Below are 20,722 nucleotides of genomic sequence, written 5' to 3' on the forward strand. Positions count from 1 at the left end.
TAATGACATATTGAAACTGTTTAAGATTTTATGCTGACAAACTTCATTCTGCTGTGGTTCCACAAAATGTAGATGCACTTTTTGGAATATTGGTGAACCTCTGCCTCCAAGGTGCTCTTTTCATACTAATCATATTACTGACCTGTTTCTCTAACCGTTTCCTTTTAGTATCCCTTAGTTGTCCAGGTTTTTGTTGCCCCATCCCAATTTAAAGATGAGTTGCTGTCTAATTCAAAATGAGCTAGTATTTTTCAGGAAAAGGTAAAATGTTTAGTTCACATTTTAGCATTCTAACGTTTTTGTAAGTGGGGCTGTACCTTCTGCACAGAGCATTTGTTTGGAGACACTATTCGGCTAATGCTTTGCAAAAAACCCCAAAAAGCCCTTTATGAGATGATAAATGAGAACACCCAGAGCTCAAATTAAATACAGCAGTAATGATTTCCTGCTACACCGGATCTCTCCTTTCAAACAGGGGAGGGGGAAACCTCAATGGATGCATTTGACGGAGCAATCACTCAGGGTGTTTATGACAGGTGGAGGTGTCTGTGTGGAGGAAGGACTGCAGACAGATTTTTTTCCTTGTATAGGAGACTTAACAAACAGATGGAATCTGCAGTTTAACAGGAACATACACGGTTTATGTTTGAAATGTAACAAATGTGTGGTTTCATGCTGTTAAATCAAACTTCAAAGCTTCTGTGCTTCAAAACAGAAATATGACACAAATATTGTCCCACAATCATTGTATTTATTGAAAATAATAAAGCTCCTTCTTCCCCAACAAATAAAAGCAGAGGTTATCTGTAACTCTTATGAAAGGGAGAGCCAAATAATCAGCTATAATCTCAGAGTTATAAATCTTAATCTTCTCAAATGAAATTGCTCTTCAATTCATTTTCAGTGCTGCTTGATGAAAGCATCGAACCGGTGCCAACTGACAAAGCACAAAATTATGTAACGCGCAAAACTGTAAATCCTCCCGGCGCTGCAGTACCAGGCAGGGACGGGAGGAGCCTGGTGCTCCTGCTGGATTACCCGAGCCTTAGGAATGACACCAGAGTGAGGTGGATTATAAACTCTGTTCCAGAGAAATCCCTCTCACTCCAAGCTTTAGGTTCTTGGTTTGGTAGCAAAAGTAAGGTACCCCGTGTGGCCGGGCATTTCTCTGGGCAGCGTGGTGGTCTTCAGTGAGATGGAGGCGTGGTTCGGAGGAGCAGCGGGAGTCGCCTCCTCTGTGGTTTCGGGATCAGGGCCGAAATCTGGCAGCGGTAGAGAGACAGTTCGGACATCGTACTCTCTCAGCAGCACCTCCGTGGTGCTGATGTCTTCGAAGCCCTGATCCTGCAACGCCTCGCATGTTTTCTGAACTTGCTCTATGCATGGAGAGAAGGAGCACAGCCGACCACCTGCAGGAGACGCAGAACAGAAAACAAACCACAAGTAAACACGAAGCTCCCAAAAAAGTATCAAGACCATGTGTGACCACAATCGTTTAAGCGCCCTTTGTTGTCAACTTATCCCAGTATTGGTCAGCTCATGTTATTTAGAGAGGTAATGCAACATAATCGCTGCTTTGAAAATAATCATGACATCACTTCCTGTCTAGCTTCTAAAACACTACTTTCAGTAACCAACTGGAGTCTCCTGTGCAGCTGAACAAGTGCGTCTGCTACCGTATCTTGTTTTTCCCGATATATATAAAACTCAAAGCTCTCTTCTACGGTCCTGTCAGAATTCCTGCTCTTGAAAGATATCCAGTGTTCATGACCATTAAATTGAGCCCGAAAACCTTATTTTGTCAATGTCACGGCCAAACAAGGTTTGTATTTGTCTTTAAAAAGACAAAAACCAATATTTCAAAGCAGGGTGTGAGTTCTAGTTTTTGGCACGTGTAATCAGCTGTAACGTTATCATCAGGACAGCGGAAAGCATTCTTGTTACCGTCACCAGATTCAGGTTTGCGTCTCAAAAAGTGTTGCAGTAACAGGAATGAGCTGTCGTCGCCTCAGTGTCCTGGTACAAAGTCTGTTTTTTATCCATATTTTCAATAGTCTGAAGTAAGATCTTTGACCTGTTACTGTGCAAACTGAACAATAATTACCGTCAGACTGCCAGGTTGTATTGACTCCCAACCCTTCTGTTTAATGTCAGTACGAGACATCTCTGCACATCTTAATCTGTTTAATCTGAGTTTATCTGCTAATCATTACACAGTATCATCTTTAGAGTTATTTTCATCACTCTTTCTCAAAGCATCCAAGTATAGAAAGTGTTCCACGTTTATAGTCTGAAAACAATTCTCCTCAAAAACATCCCTGAATGAAGATTCATAACATAAACCAGATTTGTAGACCTGATATGGACCGAGAAGACATTGAAGTATCACCCCTGGGATCCCTACGATACTACACCTTCTATTAATAATTTGTTTCTTTCCAAACACCCTGTAGCACTTTCCAGGCATATTTCCTTCCTAACAAAGCAGTCCTGTGACCTGCTGAGTCCAGACTGCAGCTTGCGGCTCATCAGGGGATAAGCCGGTGCTTTAATGAACACAGATCACCTACTGGCCACGGCTTTTCGTCTCCAAATGAATCCTTGCTGTGATCGCAGCGTGAGGCTGGAGCGAACTCTCACTGGCTGTCCTGAAGCCCAAAGAATGTGACTCTGAGCGATGCAGCTGCATTGGTCAGGGGTTAGGGTTAACAAATTTAAACATCTTAGAGTGAAAATCTTAAGTGCCTTAATAGGGGTTTAATATGGAGAATATAAACTTTTCTAAAACCAACACCAACTAATGTTTCAAAATATGAATATGGTGACACCAAGACAAGCAAGTGAAACACACTCAGTCTAAATCTGTGGATTTTCTGTTTGGATGTCTCTGATTGAGCTGCTTATGTAATCAGAAGGCTGCCGTGTGGCTCTCTGTCATCTGTAACCTGTCGTTGTTCAGTCACATTCTACTCATAGACCTGCTCTTGCACCACATTATACAGCATTTATTGTAGCACAGAAAGAACAGGCAGGTCCACCACCACATACACTACTAGCAGAGTACCTGCTCTGGTTACAAACCTAAAGTCTGACCTGATGGTTGCACTGAATGCAGATGTCACAACAAAAAAAAGAGCAAAAGAATAAGATGTTTACATTTTCGTCTTTGATTACTGGCTTGTTGTTTCATGCTACAGATACAGGAGTGACCCTACGCTGTGTCCCTAAATATAACTTGTAGCCCAGAAGATTACAGCCGTCCTCTGCAGCTCTTACTTGCCACTGTTGCCGGGTTTTAAAAATCACTTAACACCCAGAAGTGGAAAAAATACTGCATTTTGACTCATGTGGCACGGCTGACAATAAAAGGATCACATCTGCAGTCCATTGTGTCTGTAAACACTGAAGGAGACGGCGGGATTATTGAGATACTGGTCGTTCCTTTGGCCAACAGAACCAGCGGTCTCCCTCGAGACAGCATTAAACACATTCAACACATTCAACAGCGGTCTCCTGGAAACCACGGTGAATACACAGGGAGGGGCTGGGTTGATGATTATACAAGGGTGTTTCAAATGGTTATTAGGGGCCCCGAATATCAGCCGCACAAATGGCTTTAATATATGCACGAAACTCTGATTCCTAGTTGTAAAGTTTAAGGTTCTTGAGTGTCTGAGACCATGGGACATGTTTGCTTTATACTTGCATAATACCACCCATAAGTCTGCGAGGGGGAGCTCTGATAGGATTCAGGATCCTTCTCAGGGAACAGCCGAACACAGGGCCGGGCTGCTTGCCAAAACATTAGGAGAATTACAACTTTGAGAGAGAAAGAGAAATATTTCCCTGCCCCTTGTCTCACACTCTGTTGACTAAAGAAAACGCGCTCTCAGCTATTTTATTCCTCCAGTCTCTGCAGTTCTCAGGCAGGTTCTGAAGATGGAGAATTTCTTTTCAACAGAATAAGATGTATGAGTTTTTAATCATGACAGAAGCTGTAGATGATAATCCCACCAGAACCCTGGTGTTTTAATTGATTATGATATGGCCTCAGCAGAAAGCACATCTCTTTCACTTCATGTGGGAGCCTGAGAGTGTGTAAACCCCACTCCTGGGGACTGCATCCCTATCACCAAGCACACAACACCCCATTCTACTTCTATCTTTGTTAGTTTGTTTACTATTACATCTTTTTGTGTTTAGCTGGAACATATTGGGGCATTGATGTTCTGGGGAAAACCAGTTTGAACAGTGGGCAGTAAACCAAACCTTTCCTCGTGGAGCCTCATCAAGCAGCTCTCGGCCTGCAGCATAACCCTGTATGGTCATGGGACTGCTTCTGCAACAAGGCTGCACTCTATTTATCTCTATCTTTGTGTGTGTGTGTGCGCGCGCATGCACGTATATGCATGCAAGGGCCAACAGCTCATGGATGGAATATGTAGCTGTGGCACCATAAAAGGGAGTCAAAGAGGTGGTGGGAGAGTTTCAGGGCAGCATCCTCGTCCCCTCTGCATTCCTGCTCATACTCGGCTTACTTTGTAAAATCATTCATGAACTCTGGCTTTAAGATTCATAAAATACTAATCTTCTGCATATTAACTCTGACTTGGATTGAGATGTTAAATTAAATGTGACTGTGAAAGAAAACTTCAGTGCTTGTCGTGGCAGAATAAATATTGACACCAACTCCAGTTTGTGTTTTCAATGCACAGATGAAATTTAAACCCAGGATGTAGCAGCTAAGCTAAGCAAGTGTTCACCTACACAAGTGTATTCCAGTATTTTGGCCAAGGTGACTTTCTCAGGGCAACTATGTAGAGCTCAGCAGATTCTCATTACAGAGGACAGAGCCATGGTTTTTGGCTTAAAGTGTTTTACAGTAAACAAAATATGAACTCTCATGTCCACAAAAGCAGATCTTTGTTTATATAATTTCTGTGGCAGTATTTGTGCACATTAACAATAAAGCAAAGAATATACTTTCTCACCGTGTTACTCATCTAGTGTTGGGCTGTGCTAATGGATTATTTTGAGAGTGGCCGGTGACCACGATGGAAAGTTTTTCCTGTTCGGACCAGGGCCGACCCATCAGATGTAACGGATTCTGTGTTGACCTGCCGCATCCTGACGTGAACCTCTACAAATGTAACCATCAGGTCGTGATGCTGATCACAACAGCTGTGACTCTGCATGGAAGCAAAAGGCCATGCAAACCAAAATAACCACGACAGACTGAACTAAACAAGCATCTTTCTTCTTCTTCTGAAATAAAAGGTAATCTATTGTGGGGTTTAACTGCAGGGCGGTAGAGTTCTACAGTAACAGTATAGCCTACTGTCATTTCCTCATTTTCAGAGCCAATTCATGCATGAACCCCACTGATTCTGAAACAGATAAATAGGACACATGGTAGGAATGTGGCCAATGTGTTCTCAGATTAATGTGAAACTTCTCAAATAACCCCCACCCCTTTAAAAATAAATAAATTAAATAGTCATTGGGCTAAAGGTGCAGATCTTGTGAGCTCTACACAGCTCATGCAGTCTGAATTTATCGCTAACCACTGGTCCCCCCAGTGAACTGCCAACATGCCCGGGCATGCTGCAGATCCTGGTTGTCAACGACGCCTACGTGCTTTGTAGCTCACTAGCAGAGTTTGGATTGTGCTCCTGTTACTATGAAATACCACAAGGGCAAGGTTAATGAGAGCCGAAGAGCAGGATCGATGGTTGTTCTGGGAGTGCAGAGTGTGGCGACACGGCCGGGGGGAGATAAACTCATGGACTGGTATTTTAAAATGTGCCCGTTCACAGTCATGTTCCTGAAACACCAGGACGAGTCACGCCAAAGTCATCATCAGGTGGTGCTGATTATTTGTCTGACAACACACACTAAGTACACGTACACACAAAGCAAAGTACTTAACTATCAGGATCCAGATTCTCTTTCCTAATTTCTGCATATAGTTAGATCGCAGTCAGACTTAGTGGAAAAATATTTCTTACACATTTATGTGAAGAACAGGTAAACATGAGCTGCAGCACAGCTCGCAGTTTGGAGGAATCTGTATCTCCAGCTGGAATTGATCCCAAAACCTTTTACTTTTCCACCTGTAATCTTTCTGTGTGCTATCTGGGAAGACCTCTGTCTCCTGCTGATGCCCGGTTACAGAAACACAACAGGTCAAAAATAGAGCATGAGCCTACAGTCAGCCATGATGCAAACCATCATTGCTCGACCTTGCAATTTGTAGACTGAGCTAGCTGAAACACCCTGACTTGATAGTCATCTTGCTACACGCTCATTAGAGCTCTCCCCCTCCCTCACATGCACACTCACTCTTACCGTGCTTCTTCATAGCAACTTTGGCGTGTCCCACTGCATCCCAGGGTCTGGGGATGTCAAGGAAGACTGCATCTGCCACCCCTGTCACTCCAAAGCCATCCTTGCACACATCCTGGTTCCTGACGGTGACCAGATGATCCACGCGATGCTCCTTAAACTCCTCGGCCACCTTCTCTGCGCGCTGCTGGTGGAACTCCACTGTGTGGAGGTGACCTGTTGGGGCAATGGTGCGCAGGATGGCGTGGGAGAGGGAACCACTACCTGTACCTAGAAAACCACAGACAACAAGGGTCACGTAGTGAAACACAGAACATCTGAGAAGAACGCTTTAGTCTACACGAAACGGCCATTTCAAAATAAAAGTCAGCAAGCACAAACTAAATAACCAAGAAAGATTCAGACTTAAGGTATTATCAAACCTCATCTCTGTGTGTGGACAAAGCACTGCTAAAGAACTGGTCTTGGACAACACTTCACATTATGTTGCATGTATAGCAATCTCACTGACTTCCCTTAAATGACCAGTCTAGATACAGATACAAATTTTCGGGTTAAGTATTCTACGGAACAACGCAATCTCACAAAACCTCAAAATGAGGTGCTGTTGTATTTTAGAATAGACAGTAAACGCTGTCCTCAGTCAGTAGAGCCAGATCACAGATCCGACTACAACACACACCCACATTTTCACACTGCTCTGCTGTCTACTCTGGACGATAAGTGGACGCTACATTTCCGAGCAGGCCTTTTTCACCCTGAAGCAGCCCCGTGCTGTGCCCTAAACAAAGCCCACTAATTTACAGCTTGTGAACAAATGACACAAGTGATTGTGATTTTACAGGGAAAGTTGGGGGGGTGGAAGGGAGGACACCACTCTTCATGTGACTTGTTCGGGCAAGGAGTGTCGGGAACACAGCCAGAGGCCAGCAGATCCCCTCCTCCTTCTTCTCTCGACATTACATCACCACGGCCTTTGTTATTGTAGTGACAAAGAAGGCAGTGTTTAATACACGGCAGCGCTTTGACTTGCTCAAAGCTCAAACTGCTGGATTGGATGGTCTGTGCCTGCAAACACAGAACATTGAAAAACTGGAATGGCTGCAGCAGGAAACACTGGACCACATTAGAAGCTGGGGATACTTTAATAACGAGCCCTGTACAGGGCTGACAGAGCACGTCGTTTAGAAATGTTTTCGACTTACATTGCCTCATTTACAGAAAATGAAAACTTAGTCATTGTTTCTGTAGAAAGACTGAACTGGAAATTCTGAGTCACTGCACTAAATTAAGGTTAGACTTTGGTCAAAGGGGGAAAAAAAAAAAAGCACACACTGATATAATGACTACAGTATCAAGAACATTACTGATGGAAACCTTGCAGATGCTAAAACAATGAGAAATCTAGGTGGTGATATGATGCACCGCACTGTAACACTGCAGAGAATTTTGGTAAGACACTTGTTTATAAACCAGAGTTTACAGTGGAGGCTCAGACAGTACCTAAATGCTACTTGCATACTCAGACCATCAGCCAATGACTAAAAGTCTCTGGACCTCAGGCGTCATGCCAGGATAGTGACATGCTCAGTTTCCATTATAGTTACCCTGATTAAAAGGGAAGAATGATAGCAAAGTCTGGCATACACACATACTAACGGGAACTTTCGAAATTTTAAATTAAACCCAGAAAATGAGTTTTTAATTACAAACTGGCATTACCGTTCATCATCAGTGCAGCGTCTGAGTGCAAAGTCTGGAAAATCTGGAAAAGGACCACAATTGATAACAAGTGTCTCTCTAAATGGAGACAAATTAAAACACTGAGAATGAGAGAGTGCTGGTACTGCAGAGATGAGGACTGCTCCACTTAACATCCGAGTGCACTTATTTCTCACTTTAGGACTTAATACGATAGTGACTATGGAATACTGGTTTCAGTATGAGCCAAAAACTGAAAAAGGGAAACTCGGTTATGATGTGATACCACACTAAAACAGGACAAACATCTAAAAACAGGACATATAGAAGCAGCTGGTTTTACACAGAACAACAGAAAAAAATAGGCATCATTGAAATGATGATGATCAAATTTTAGCAACAACAAGACGAAAAAAAAGGTGTAAGCAGTGCGACGCATTTACAGGAGACATATGCTGTGAAAACTGTGAGATACCCTTCCAATGTGAGGCTTTCACACCCATTCTGAGTAATGACGTTACAACAAAGAGTCATGTTCTGACTAAGTGTTGGGACACGAACAGTTGACCTTTACTATAAGTCGAGAAAGTGCATTTCAATGATTTTAAAAAGCCTCTATCAACATTTCTAATTTGCACACAGTGTTACACTGATTTTAGTGGTTACAATGTTTATTGTTGCATTTCAGGTTTATCATGCTAAACCTGCTCTTTAGTACTAAGGGTGTAGTGTTTGAAACTGACATTCCTCCCAAAAACCCCAAAAGGAAATTCATCAGACTTCCTTTTCTGAATGTTTTTTCAAAGTTTTAGACAAGTTGAGTTATTTCCCTGCGGTTCATGAGCAGCACTGCTAACGAGACAAAAAGGATCATGGGTATTCTATGATGTATTAAAAATAAATCAAACTAAAAACACTAGATACTTATAGCAATTAATATTAAATTAGTATTCACAACCTTTGCTCAGTGCAGCAGCAATAACAACCACAAGTCTTTTTGAGTATGACGCAAAACTTTTGGCAAACTTTCTTTTTAGGTTTCCTCCATTCTTCTTAAACATCATCAGGTTGGAAGGGGGCTGTCGGTGCACAGCCATTTTCAGAACTCCCCAGAGATGTTCAATCAGGTTCAAGCCTCGCTACCGGCAGCGTCACTCAAGGACGTTCAAAGAGTGGTCCCAAAGCCACTCCTTTCTAATCTTGGCTGATTGCTTAGGGTCATTTTCCTGTTGGAAGATAAACCTTCAGCCCAGTTCAGAGTCCAGCGCACTCTGGGGCAGCTCATCTGGAGCAAAGATGTCTCTGTACAAAACAGCATGATGGTTCCACCACCGTGCTTCACTACAGGGATGATATTGGCCAGGTGATGAGCATGACACTTTTTTTCCTTTGCATTCAGACCAAAGAGTTTTATTTTTGTTTTAGACAGACCAGAGATTTTTTTTATTTTTCATGGTCTCAGAGTCCTGCAGGTGCCTTTGGCAAACTCTTTGTGGGCTGTCATGTGCCTTTTACTGAGGAGTTGCTTTCATCTAACCCTTCTACCATACAGGCCTGATTGGTTATCCTTCTGCTCTCCACAGAGTAACACTGGAGCTCTGTCAATGTAGCCATTGGGTTCTTGGTCTTCTCACTTACTAAGGCTGCTCTACCACGATTGCTCAGATTGGCCAGGTGGCCAGCTGTAGGAGGGGTCCTAATGGTTCGAAACGTCTTCCATTTACTAATGATGGAGGCCAATGTGCTGCCTTTCTTTTTCCTTAGATCTGTCCCTTGATACAATCCTGTCTCTGAGGTTTACAGAGAATTCCTTGGATTTCATGGCTTGGTTTGTGCTTAAATTTTATTTATACAATACCAACTCACAACAACAGATGCCTCAAGGCAATTTATATGGTAAGGTAAAAACCCTACAATAATACAGACAAAACAAAAAACCCTCCAATGCAGATTTATCGATTTTTGTTTTTCATTTTTAATAAATGTCACTTTGTCAATATGGGGTATTTGTTTGAGGAGGAGTTTTGAAGGTAAAATGAAATTAATCTATTTGGATTAAGGCTGACAAATTGTGGGACAAGTAAAACGCTGTAAATACTTTCCAGATGCTCTGTACTACATCAAACATGTAGCTCTTGTCCTCGTTAGGACGTGGGAGACTGTCACATGGTGCGTGTCGCTTTTAAATTTTCGGAATCTTAAACCTTAGTGTTTTAGATTCAGACATGTTTTACAACGCAACATGTAAGAATCAACCACATCCATCTTTTCTCCACTGGGGAAAACAAACAAAAAATACCTACATGACTGTACATGCTACCAACTGAGAGCTTTGCTTCAATGCATGAGTTTAAGAAATGAATCATATCAATGTTTCTAATCTCCTCCCACAACAAGGCGTCAAGTCAGCTGGTAGCCACTGTACAAGAGGAAGTAGTGATAAAGCCAGAGTGGGGGAGGGGGCTGAGAATGGGAATACAACTGACCTGAACTGAAGGTCATTCGTGCTTACTGTTCCTCATCTTGTTCCTACATCGAGTACAACATGGTTACTGGCCAGATGAAATGCAAAACCCTGACAGAGGTCACATAATTTAACTTCCCAGCAATTTAGAAAGTGAAAGCAACAGCAAAATGTCATCTGATCATTAACTTGTGATGTGTGAATGATCCTCAATTCCAAATGTTTTAGTTAAGCTGCTTGAGAGCCAGCTGTAAGAGGATGTTGTGGCTAATGTTGAGAGTGATCATTACAAAGGAGTAAAGTTTAAAAATGGCCAGCTTCCATTGGTCCCTTTGAGTCGTCTTATACAAGATATAAGCGCACAAATGTAGCTTAAAACTGAATCAGACTTTCAAGTAGCTAAAGAGAACCCAGTTATACAACGGAAAGGTATTTATTGTACTTTCAGATTTAATTATTGAGGTAAATGATCTGATAATACACATCTGTAACGAAGATAATATAAACATCAACGATTAGCAGTAAACTGAAAGGTAAAATCAGAGCTGGATATTTTCAGTGAAAGGGATAAGTGAATGCCCTGTTGTAAAGAAAATGTATCTTTTAAAGACTTATCCTCAAAAAATATTTTTGATGACGCATTTCTGAGGTCCTCTGGAAAAATGCTGTTTATGCAGCCTGGAAAAATCATCTAGAAATACTTTCCACTCCACAGTCAGACACACTGTTACCAACCAACAAAAGCACTGTATAAGCAAGGTGTCAGATCCACTCTGGGATTTCTTAAACGTTAACTTCTAAACAACAAATGTTGTTCTGCTAAAGAATGGGCAAACATGAATAAATATTGTGCTTTGCAAAGGCCAAGTTGAGTCTTGGGATTAATCCAACAGAAATGGTTTGGAAGGACATGAAGGGAGCAACCACCAGCATCCCAGTTTAGTGTATTCTGGGCGCTACAACTGAGCATCGGGCTAAAATTTCAGGCTAACGTCAAGGTGCAGAGCTAACTGGCACTTATTGCTAACATTTAGGGCCAGAAAGTGGCATGTAAGTGCAATCCCCAAACAGCCCTCATAGGTGTGGTTAGATTTATGGGTGATTTACAGAGGTTTTGCGGTTTTCTAAAGACATGGGCAGTCGATTAATTTCAATATCAAGAGCAAAAAATAAGACATGCTTTTTTTGGCGTCACTGCAATTAACTGAAAATAAATTGCATGTTGCAAACATTTATTTGAAGCGCTTGACTTAAATATTCTGAAACCTATATTTAGGAAATTTAACAAAAAGAATGCATATGCAACAGGGTTTCCACGTCTTACACACGATCATGTCACTGTGCTCTCTTTATAAATACTAAAAAAAGGAGTAAAGGCTTCGGCTCACACTTGCCCAAGCGCTAAATGTTATCCTGACTTGATGTTCCACCTTCTGACATGTACGGTGTTACCCTTAGCAAATATTTGACAACTTCATTTGCTCTGGACCTGATTGATGACGCCTGATAAAGCTGTGAAGAAAATGAAGCCAGCAGGAAATCATTACCTACAAACCTTGGAGACCAACTTGCCTTCAAGGTGACTCCTCTACAGGAATAAATGCTCCTTCAGCAGGTTTAGCATGTCAGCACAAGAACAGCAAAATTATCACATCCAATCTCTGCTTGTTTACACAGCTCACTGGCAAAAAGTCTCCACAGCACATACTCGCTGTTGTTGTTGACTGTAAGGCTGAAATTTGTGAGTCACCACTGAAATGCTGATTTGTACCTCATTGACAAAAATGATGCTCAAGCGCCCCAAATAAAAAACTATAATCATTCAGGAGTTTACTTAACCATGTGTTTTATCTGCTATTCTAACTTTATTTGTTTAATAATTAAAGGGAAGACTTTTGTTGTATTCTATCTTGGCATGATGAAGCACTGCACCACACGCACACATCTTCTCCTACCCTCCTTTCTGCTTTCAGACTAAGATAAAGTGCAATCCATAGCCAAACACAATAACACACTCTGGGTGATTGCAATTAGACAAATGGAAATGATGGCCAAGCAGTGATTGGAGGAATCCCCGAGGACAAAAAAAATGGGAATGACACTAAAACTGCAGGTTACATAATGTCTGAATGTTCAGAGACACATCTGTAACAATCCCATAATGTTCAATACGAACAGCTGAGTTTCATTACGTGACAACATCTGGCTAGAACTCCAAGGTGTAAACAGGGTGATTCAAATGAGGCGATACTTAAAAGCTGCAACAGAAAAGATTTGAGGGCAAACTAAATTAAAAAATGCAGGACGTAACAAATCAAACTTTGCCACTTTAAGAGTAAAAAAACATTTGTTATAAATCCTCAGGTGAGACATTCTAAAAAGAGGATTTACAGCTTACCTGAACAATGTAACATTTTAATATTTAAGAGTTTCTTGGAGCTTCATTTAACATTTTCTAATGACTTCCACAACAAGCAAAGCTGCACAGGTCACTTACTTTAAAAAAATAAAAATTCAGCTGATGAATGTTGGATCTTACTAATGGATGACATCTCTACATCCATTTCATGAATGTCTGACAGAAGACACATGCGTTACCCCACTCCAGCTACAGGTTGGATAATAAGCATGTGCTTGACAAGTCAACCTTGTAAACATGTAAAACCTGTCTGTACAGCAAATTACTGCGAGGATTCAGTCGTCTGTTTGCTAAATACTAGGAAGAAAATATTAGTACCCAAGTCATCTGATTGCCTAACATGAGGTGTGGTAAGATTAGATGCTACTACACTAACAGGAGAGACATGCAGAGCTCAAAGAGGGACTACTAAAGTTCTCAATAAATCTGTTTACAAATAAACAAAACAAACAAACAAAAAAAAGAATCAATGCTAAATCTGTCAGCAAAACTAGGGAATCATGTTACTAAAAAACCCACACAGAACAAGTGGAGCTTCAAAGAACAGCTGATTAGTCCCTTGTGAATGCAGAATAATATTTTGGAGTGACATGCACATCCCAAATCATAGGTTAAGGGTTGAACATAGGTTGACTTGCTAACAAAATCATGACAGAAAACAGCTGAATATTTGATGACAGAGACTGGTGCAGCATCAGCAGCATCCACCTTTAAGACTTGACTTTATGCTCAAGCAGGAGCACTGATACCTTTTTAGTCAGCAGTGACCCTATAAAAAGCCACACAGACCCTAAAGAGGGATGATGGTCATAATCTACCCAATATAACTGAGCTGACAGCTGCAGTGAACAGACCTGTGAGTGAGCTTCAGCTTGATAATCGCTTGCTAATTCAAATAGACCAGTTTGTCCCAGCATCAATAAAACACCCAGTATACATAAAGTTTGTTTTAAAACAGATTAAAATAGCAATCCAATAACATAGTGCACTGAAACCTTTCACATCAATTGAGATCACATTTCTTTATGATTTTCTATGTATTTGGAATATATTGTTAAAGCAAACACACACACTGATAACCCTTCCTTTCTAGAACGGTTTCCATCCACGAGACATCACCATGATGCCACCCTCACCTGACTCGCACACGATGGAGCCTGGCTTCAGCTCCAGCATCATGGTAATGAAGGCGATGTCTGTGGTGTAGAGGATTTGTGTGCGGTGCGGCAGGGCAACTGTCCACAGCTCCGGCGTTGGGTGGAGCACATGGAACCATCCTTTGCTGCAGGTCACCTTTGACCCGTAACGCTGACCAATCAGGTCTGTGGAGTGGCGAATGACTCCATAGCGTGTCTGCGTTTGGGCACCCTGCTGCACCTTGACAGGCATCACATTGTTGTGGCTCAGGTAAATGATGGCAACATCCCCATCTTGAATGAAGTCCGAGTACTCCACAAAACTCATCGTGAGCACGGCCACTCTGGAAAAAGAAGACGGGCCTACTTAAAGGGCATTTTTTCTTTTTACTATTTTAATTACACTGATGTAGTTGGTTGATCACTAATTTGACATATTTCACTCAACTTACAACTTTAAAATCAGGATAAGCCAGGGGTGGGCAATTCCAGGCCACGAGGGCCGGTGTTCTGCAGGTTTTAGATCTCACCTTGGGTCAACACACCTGAATCACATGATTAGTTTGTTACTGGGCCTCTGGAGAACTTCAGGACATGTTAGGGAGCTAATTTAGCCATTTAAATCTGCTGTGTTGGTTCAAGGAAACATCTAAAACCTGCAGGGACACCGGCCCTCGAGGCCTGGAGTTGCCCACCACTGGGACAAGCCATCACTGTGAAGGGATTTTTTTTTTATAACAATTTCTTTTTACCTACAATCTACAGTTCAATTTAGTTTGCAAGCATCTCATGAGGGGAAAGGATGTATAAACTAATATGTTTTACCAAATCTTAATATCTTCCCATTTTGACATTGTAGATTCTGGTTGATCGTTTTGCAAACAATATCTTTTTAACTTTGTTTTCAATTGTATTTTCATTTTTGCACATTACAAACAAGCGGAAAAGGTAGTCTGCTGCTGATGCAGGCTCCTTGTTGCTTTGGTAACAACTGTGCCACTGTCACACGTTAATTGACGGAGCTGCTCGTGAATTGTCACGCGCACTGAACGTTGCTTATTAAATCCAGTATCGTTCAACCTCAGGACCAACGACTGTTTTAGTTCATCTGAACGACGGATCTACTTTAACCAGCTTCTCCTTCAAGTGAAAAAAGGACAAATTTATATCGGAGAAACATGGAGAAGATGTCAGTGAGATGACTTTACAGTTATATTTCTATTTGTTTGTTAGTTTTAAAGACAACTTTTTTTTCTCTGGTATTGAAGTCAAGCAAACTGTGATGGCTTTGCCTATTAGGGGCAGTAGATCGTGTTATATTACCTCTTCGCTTAAATTTAATTTCTGTTTATAGTAAAATAAAGAAAAACAAGTCAATAGAGAATACGTTTTGTGTAAATGATGCTAACGTTAGTTACCTGAGCAAACTAACGTTCATGTTTGGGTCGCATTTACTGTAAATGTTTTTGCGTGTTTGACTGGTTTTGTGTTTAAAGTGGCAAAAATTGTAACTCCACAAAACCGGCAAAAGGCCACAGTGCAAAACGTCTGAAAACATAAGTCAACTTACGAAGTTTTCGTTTCAACGTTTACATGCTAACGTTAGCGATGCTAGCACCTGTTAGAACACCGGCTAACGGCTATTAGCGGGGGGAAAAAAGCAGCCGTTGGAAGCTCTCCACCTACCTCCTTCAGAAGTAGTGTTCTTTGACTGCTGGACAAAACAAGCAAAAAATAGACTTAAGAGGACCAATTCTGTTCTTAATGCGGCTCTATGTTCAGCAGTGACATCCATTCATTCCTCACTCACACATGTGGCGTTGTTTTCAGAGGAAGTTGAATCGATGAAACCGGAAGATAACCCGGTGTACAAAGCAGCAACAATCAGTAAAAACCTCTTTTGCCGAAAACCTGCAGATTCATATGTTTATTTTGTGCAGTTGGTTTGCGAATTTCCAAATTTCGCCTTTGGCAAATATTTTTTTTTACCATCTGTACGATTATTTCCTGAACATTAAATAGGATAATTGTAAAAAAATAATAATAATACAACAACAACAACAACAACAAAAACAGTTATCACCAGTAAGTTAAACTAGTGGATGTAAGATTGTAGTTTTACCGTAGTAGGAGAAAAAAGAAATATATGCTACTATGTATTCGTTTGCACTTTAAGTTGCATTCTGTTTTTTAAAGGTGCTGATAATTTGTCTAAAACTAGAAACCAGAAAGCTGAACGTGTAATAAGTAATTTAATGCACTGCTGCAAAAATGCAATAAAGACCACAAAAAACAGAAATGGGAGTGAAATACCAGCGAACAAAAGGAATCCTCGCTGGAGCGCGTCCAATTGAATGAATGGACTACAAATACTGACCAATGGGAGCGGAGGATCGTCTGCTATAAATCACCATCTCAAGTCTTTAGTCCGGTTGGAGAGCTGCTGGGACGCTGCTGGTGCCTTGTGAGCTCCTCGGTCAGGAAAAAATAGGGATCTTTGTATCAAGCCCTGGTGGCAGTAGTAATAGTAATAATCCGCAAATTCTACAACAGGTAAGATTTTCGCTCAGTTTAATTTAGAATTAGGTCGCACTGGCAAAATCTCTCTAGCTTTTACGATGAAATTAAAGGCGCTTTTTACTACAGGAACTAATGTTAACATTTGAGTAGTTTTTTAAGGTGATTTAAAAAAAAAAAAAAGAAATACGATCAATTATGCTTAACAAAACTGATGTGGTGCATGTGTTGTCACCTGCTAAACGCGCTGCACAGCGGGATGAATCGTTTATCTGCTAAACCCCCCCCCCCCCCCCCCCCGAAACTAACACCCATTTGTATGTGCATGTCAGCTGTAGACTCAGTCCTGACTCTATCGGTATTTTGCGGTTTGTTTGGGGTTTTTTTCACCGTCTCTCCCTTCCGTCCTCCGACCAGGGATCAGCCATGCCTTTCGGTAACACGCACAACCAGACGAAGATGAAATACTCCTCCGAGCAGGAGTACCCGGACCTCAGCAAACACAACAATCATATGGCCAAGGTTCTGACTCCTGCTATGTATGAGCGGCTGAGGAGCAAACAAACACCCAGTGGATTTACTCTGGATGATGTCATTCAGACTGGGGTTGATAACCCAGGTATTTATTAAAAAAAAAAAAAAAAAAAAATCCCAAGCAGCTTTTCAGCCAAACTACCATCTGTTCGGTCTGATCCACTGCCTGTAATGGTCTCAGCGGTGCTTTGTGTCCCTGTTTGTGTGAGGGGGAGGCTTTTTGCACTGTGACCTTGTTAAGGGGATAAAGTCAACCAATTTTTACAAACATATGGAGTACTGATTCTATTCGAACCTGCCACTCTCCTCTAAATGGGTTTCCATTTTCAGGCCAGTATTGCACAACTTAAAAGCAAAGTGTAAAGATTACCAGAGTTACATAATGTATGCAGCTGATAGTCCCTGCTGCTTTCAATTTATTATGTGCGATATTCTCTACTGTATTGAAGACTACAACACAAATGAAGTTGATGTTATAACCCTTCAGGTTGGGATGACCTGGTAGCTGTAAACTGTATGGCAGGTAACTCTCCTCACCCTGTAGACTGTTTCTGTTTAGCTCTGACAAAATGGTCAAGCTGACCCTGAAGAGGCTGTCAGCTGAGGATGAGTACCCAGATCTCAGTCAGCACAACAACTACATGGCCAAGGTTTTAACCCAGGACATGTACAAGAAACTGAGAGAGAGGGCTACACCCAGCGGCTTCACCATAGATGGTGTCATTCAGACAGGGGTTGACAATCCTGGTACAGTAACAGTCCCAGTCTGAGCCCTGACGACACAGAGCACATTTAATTTGTGAGGATGTTTGTTTGTATATTGCTGTCCGCGGTCTCTTGTGACCCTGTTGGCTTCACGTGCAGGCCACCCCTTCATTATGACTGTGGGCTGTGTTGCTGGGGATGAGGAGACATACGAAGTCTTCAAAGACCTGTTGGACCCTGTGATCGAGGACCGACATGGAGGATACAAACCCACAGACAAGCACAAGACTGACCTCAACTCAGGCAACCTGAAGGTACCGCAGCTCTGCCATCGCTTAACAAAGCCGAATTTAACTCTGGAATCTCAGCCAAGCCTAATGTGACTCTGCTCTCTAAGGGTGGTGATGATCTCGATCCCAACTACGTGCTCAGCTCCAGGGTCCGAACAGGCCGCAGCATCCGCGGCTTCAGTCTGCCACCACACTGCAGCAGAGGAGAGAGACGCGCTGTGGAAAAGCTTTCCATTGAAGGTAAGGAGGCCTCTGTACTGAAAGAAGATGGTTAGTGACAGTGATTGTACTCTGCTGCAAATCACTAAGCTGATCTACACAGATGGAGACGGCCTGCCGCCAGATGATTGTTATATAAAAGCAACACAACTCTATGCCCTGAAACCAGTGATTCACGTTGCTCATGCTTGTGGACTCGTTTGTGAGGCAGTAGATGCCCCCTAGTGTTTGTTAAAATGCAGCACAGAAACAAAGGTGGATTAGACTCTTATGACCAATTTATTCTGATGCTAAAAACACTAGTAAATCTTTTTATCTTAATTTGATTTTCCAAAGCTCAGTGTGGAATTGGATCAGTTCAGCATTTTTTTTCCCCCAAACTGTTCATCACAGACCGGAACTGCAGCCTAAGAGTAATTTGTCCACAAATGTCATAGTGGATTTTTCATGTCTCAGATCTGTCATAAATCACGGCTCTTGTCCCTGCAGCTCTGGCCTCTCTGTCTGGAGATCTGAAGGGGAAATATTATGCCCTGAAGAACATGACTGACGCAGAGCAGCAGCAGCTCATTGATGACCACTTCCTGTTTGACAAGCCAGTGTCTCCTCTGCTGCTGGCCTCAGGGATGGCCCGCGACTGGCCCGATGCCAGAGGCATCTGGTAATGTCTAGTCTTTAATGCAGTTTGTCTGCCAGGAATATCAGAATCAGAATACTTTATTGATCCCTGGGGGAAATTATTTTTTGTTACAGTGCTCCATTTTAAACCAACATTAAGACAAGACAGACAATACGCTAACTAAGAATAGTACAATATATACATACATACATACATACATAAGTCACTTATAAATAAATATTTGGAAAAGAAACATGTGTAGTTGTAGCAGCAAACAGTGTGTTAAGTGGATGCGTTGTACATATGTATATGTAAATCTCTCCACTGGTATTTTGACTTAAAATTGTATTTCCTGTCTACAGGCACAATGATAACAAGACCTTCCTGGTGTGGGTGAATGAAGAGGACCACTTGCGTGTGATCTCGATGCAGAAAGGAGGCAACATGAAGGAAGTGTTTACCCGCTTCTGTACCGGGCTCACAAAGGTTGCTAGAAAAGCCTTAAGTTTCTAATCACTGATCTTTAGCAGAGTTTCTGTTCACATTAGCAAGACTCTAAGAGCATATTCTTATCTGTGCAGATTGAGAGCCTGTTCAAGGAGAGGAGCCATGAATTCATGTGGAATGAGCACCTGGGTTACGTCCTCACCTGCCCGTCTAACCTGGGCACTGGCCTGCGTGCAGGTGTACATGTGAAGCTGCCAAACTTGAGCAAAAATACCAAGTTTGAGGAAGTTCTCAAGAAGCTGAGGCTCCAGAAACGTGGAACTGGTGAGCTTTATTATTTTAGTTCCTACTGCTGGAACTGGTTTGAGTGTTCTCCAAATTTAAAACTACATTGAGCACATTTTCATATTTCACGACTAGTTGCATTTTCCTGAGCAGTACATGACAAAGCCTTGTTTAGAAATGCTCCAAATGTCAGTTTCTGTGAGGTGTGTTGAGTTGCATTTAAAAACCCTTTTGCTTTACCATCAGGTGGAGTGGACACTGCTGCTGTGGGTGGTGTCTTTGACATTTCCAATGCGGACAGGCTGGGCTTCTCTGAGGTGGAGCTGGTGCAGATGGTGGTTGACGGAGTCAAACTGCTGGTGGACATGGAAAAGAGGCTAGAGAAAGGACAGTCCATCGATGACCTGATGCCCGCCCAGAAGTAAATCCCTCCCAAACTCCCATTCTCCTCCATTCCTCACCCACAGTCTACTCTGGTTGACTCCATCCTTGAATGCACTCTATTACAGCTGGGATTTGTATTTAAGTTGAAACTGTTCCTGTAAGTTCTGACATCAAATAAACTGTTCTGTTCAAAGCAAAGCCTGCTTGTAATTCATTGCAGTGAAACTGATGAAATATTTGGAATATTTAATACTAGTCCTGGTAGCTGTGGAAAGGCCTGTAGCTAATTTAAGGCAAATGCAGATAAATGCCACATTTTAAGGGGAGCTGCTGATCTCTTTACATCAGTCTGAACTACGACGAGAGCCACCACCACATTCATTTTAAATGCTGCACAAGATGAGGGGAAAAAAAAATAAAAATCAATGCAGTGGAAGATTAGGTGCCCGAAGCTTCCAAGTGACTCTGGTTGCACTTACTCCCTACAAAATGAACTTAAGACATTAAACAAGCTGCAAATTTCCTTAAATGCATTTCCTAATAACTCCAGCACCCATTATGCATCAGCCAGTGTCCTTAAATACAGCTAAGTTTCCACTGACTCTCCTCAGCTAGTATTAGACTGGAATCATGAGACTTTGCTCTTTGTTTTGGGAA

General features: G+C 41.9%; 2 protein-coding genes across 5 annotated transcripts; one reads left to right on the forward strand and one right to left on the reverse strand.

Moving 5' to 3' along the window:
• Positions 1 to 729: 729 nt before the first annotated feature.
• On the reverse strand, positions 730 to 16,416 carry trmt61a (tRNA methyltransferase 61A). Its single transcript, XM_085440736.1, has 4 exons — positions 15,752 to 16,416; positions 14,066 to 14,409; positions 6,349 to 6,615; positions 730 to 1,409 (listed from the first exon to the last, which is right to left on the reverse strand). The coding sequence occupies exons 2-4, from the start codon at positions 14,391 to 14,393 to the stop codon at positions 1,114 to 1,116; spliced, it is 891 nt and encodes a 296-aa protein (XP_085296862.1). The 5' UTR covers positions 14,394 to 14,409; positions 15,752 to 16,416; the 3' UTR covers positions 730 to 1,113.
• On the forward strand, positions 15,077 to 20,263 carry ckba (creatine kinase, brain a). 4 transcript variants are annotated; one of them, XM_085440734.1, is made up of 8 exons: positions 15,077 to 15,254; positions 17,000 to 17,201; positions 17,981 to 18,135; positions 18,219 to 18,351; positions 18,820 to 18,991; positions 19,312 to 19,435; positions 19,531 to 19,720; positions 19,928 to 20,263. In XM_085440734.1, the coding sequence occupies exons 2-8, from the start codon at positions 17,009 to 17,011 to the stop codon at positions 20,104 to 20,106; spliced, it is 1,146 nt and encodes a 381-aa protein (XP_085296860.1). In that variant the 5' UTR covers positions 15,077 to 15,254; positions 17,000 to 17,008; the 3' UTR covers positions 20,107 to 20,263. The 4 variants fall into 4 exon arrangements, with proteins under 4 accessions (XP_085296860.1, XP_085296858.1, XP_085296861.1 ...); XM_085440732.1 differs by lacking the exon at positions 17,000 to 17,201 and adding an exon at positions 17,676 to 17,863 and having other exon boundaries at positions 15,081 to 15,254; XM_085440733.1 differs by lacking the exon at positions 15,077 to 15,254 and adding an exon at positions 16,543 to 16,618.
• Positions 20,264 to 20,722: the final 459 nt, after the last annotated feature.

This window comes from Copadichromis virginalis, linkage group LG19 (genome assembly GCF_057382275.1).
Source record: "Copadichromis virginalis isolate Kocher_CV1m ecotype Utaka linkage group LG19, C_Virginalis_male_GT1.1, whole genome shotgun sequence".
Lineage (NCBI taxonomy): Eukaryota > Metazoa > Chordata > Actinopteri > Cichliformes > Cichlidae > Copadichromis > Copadichromis virginalis.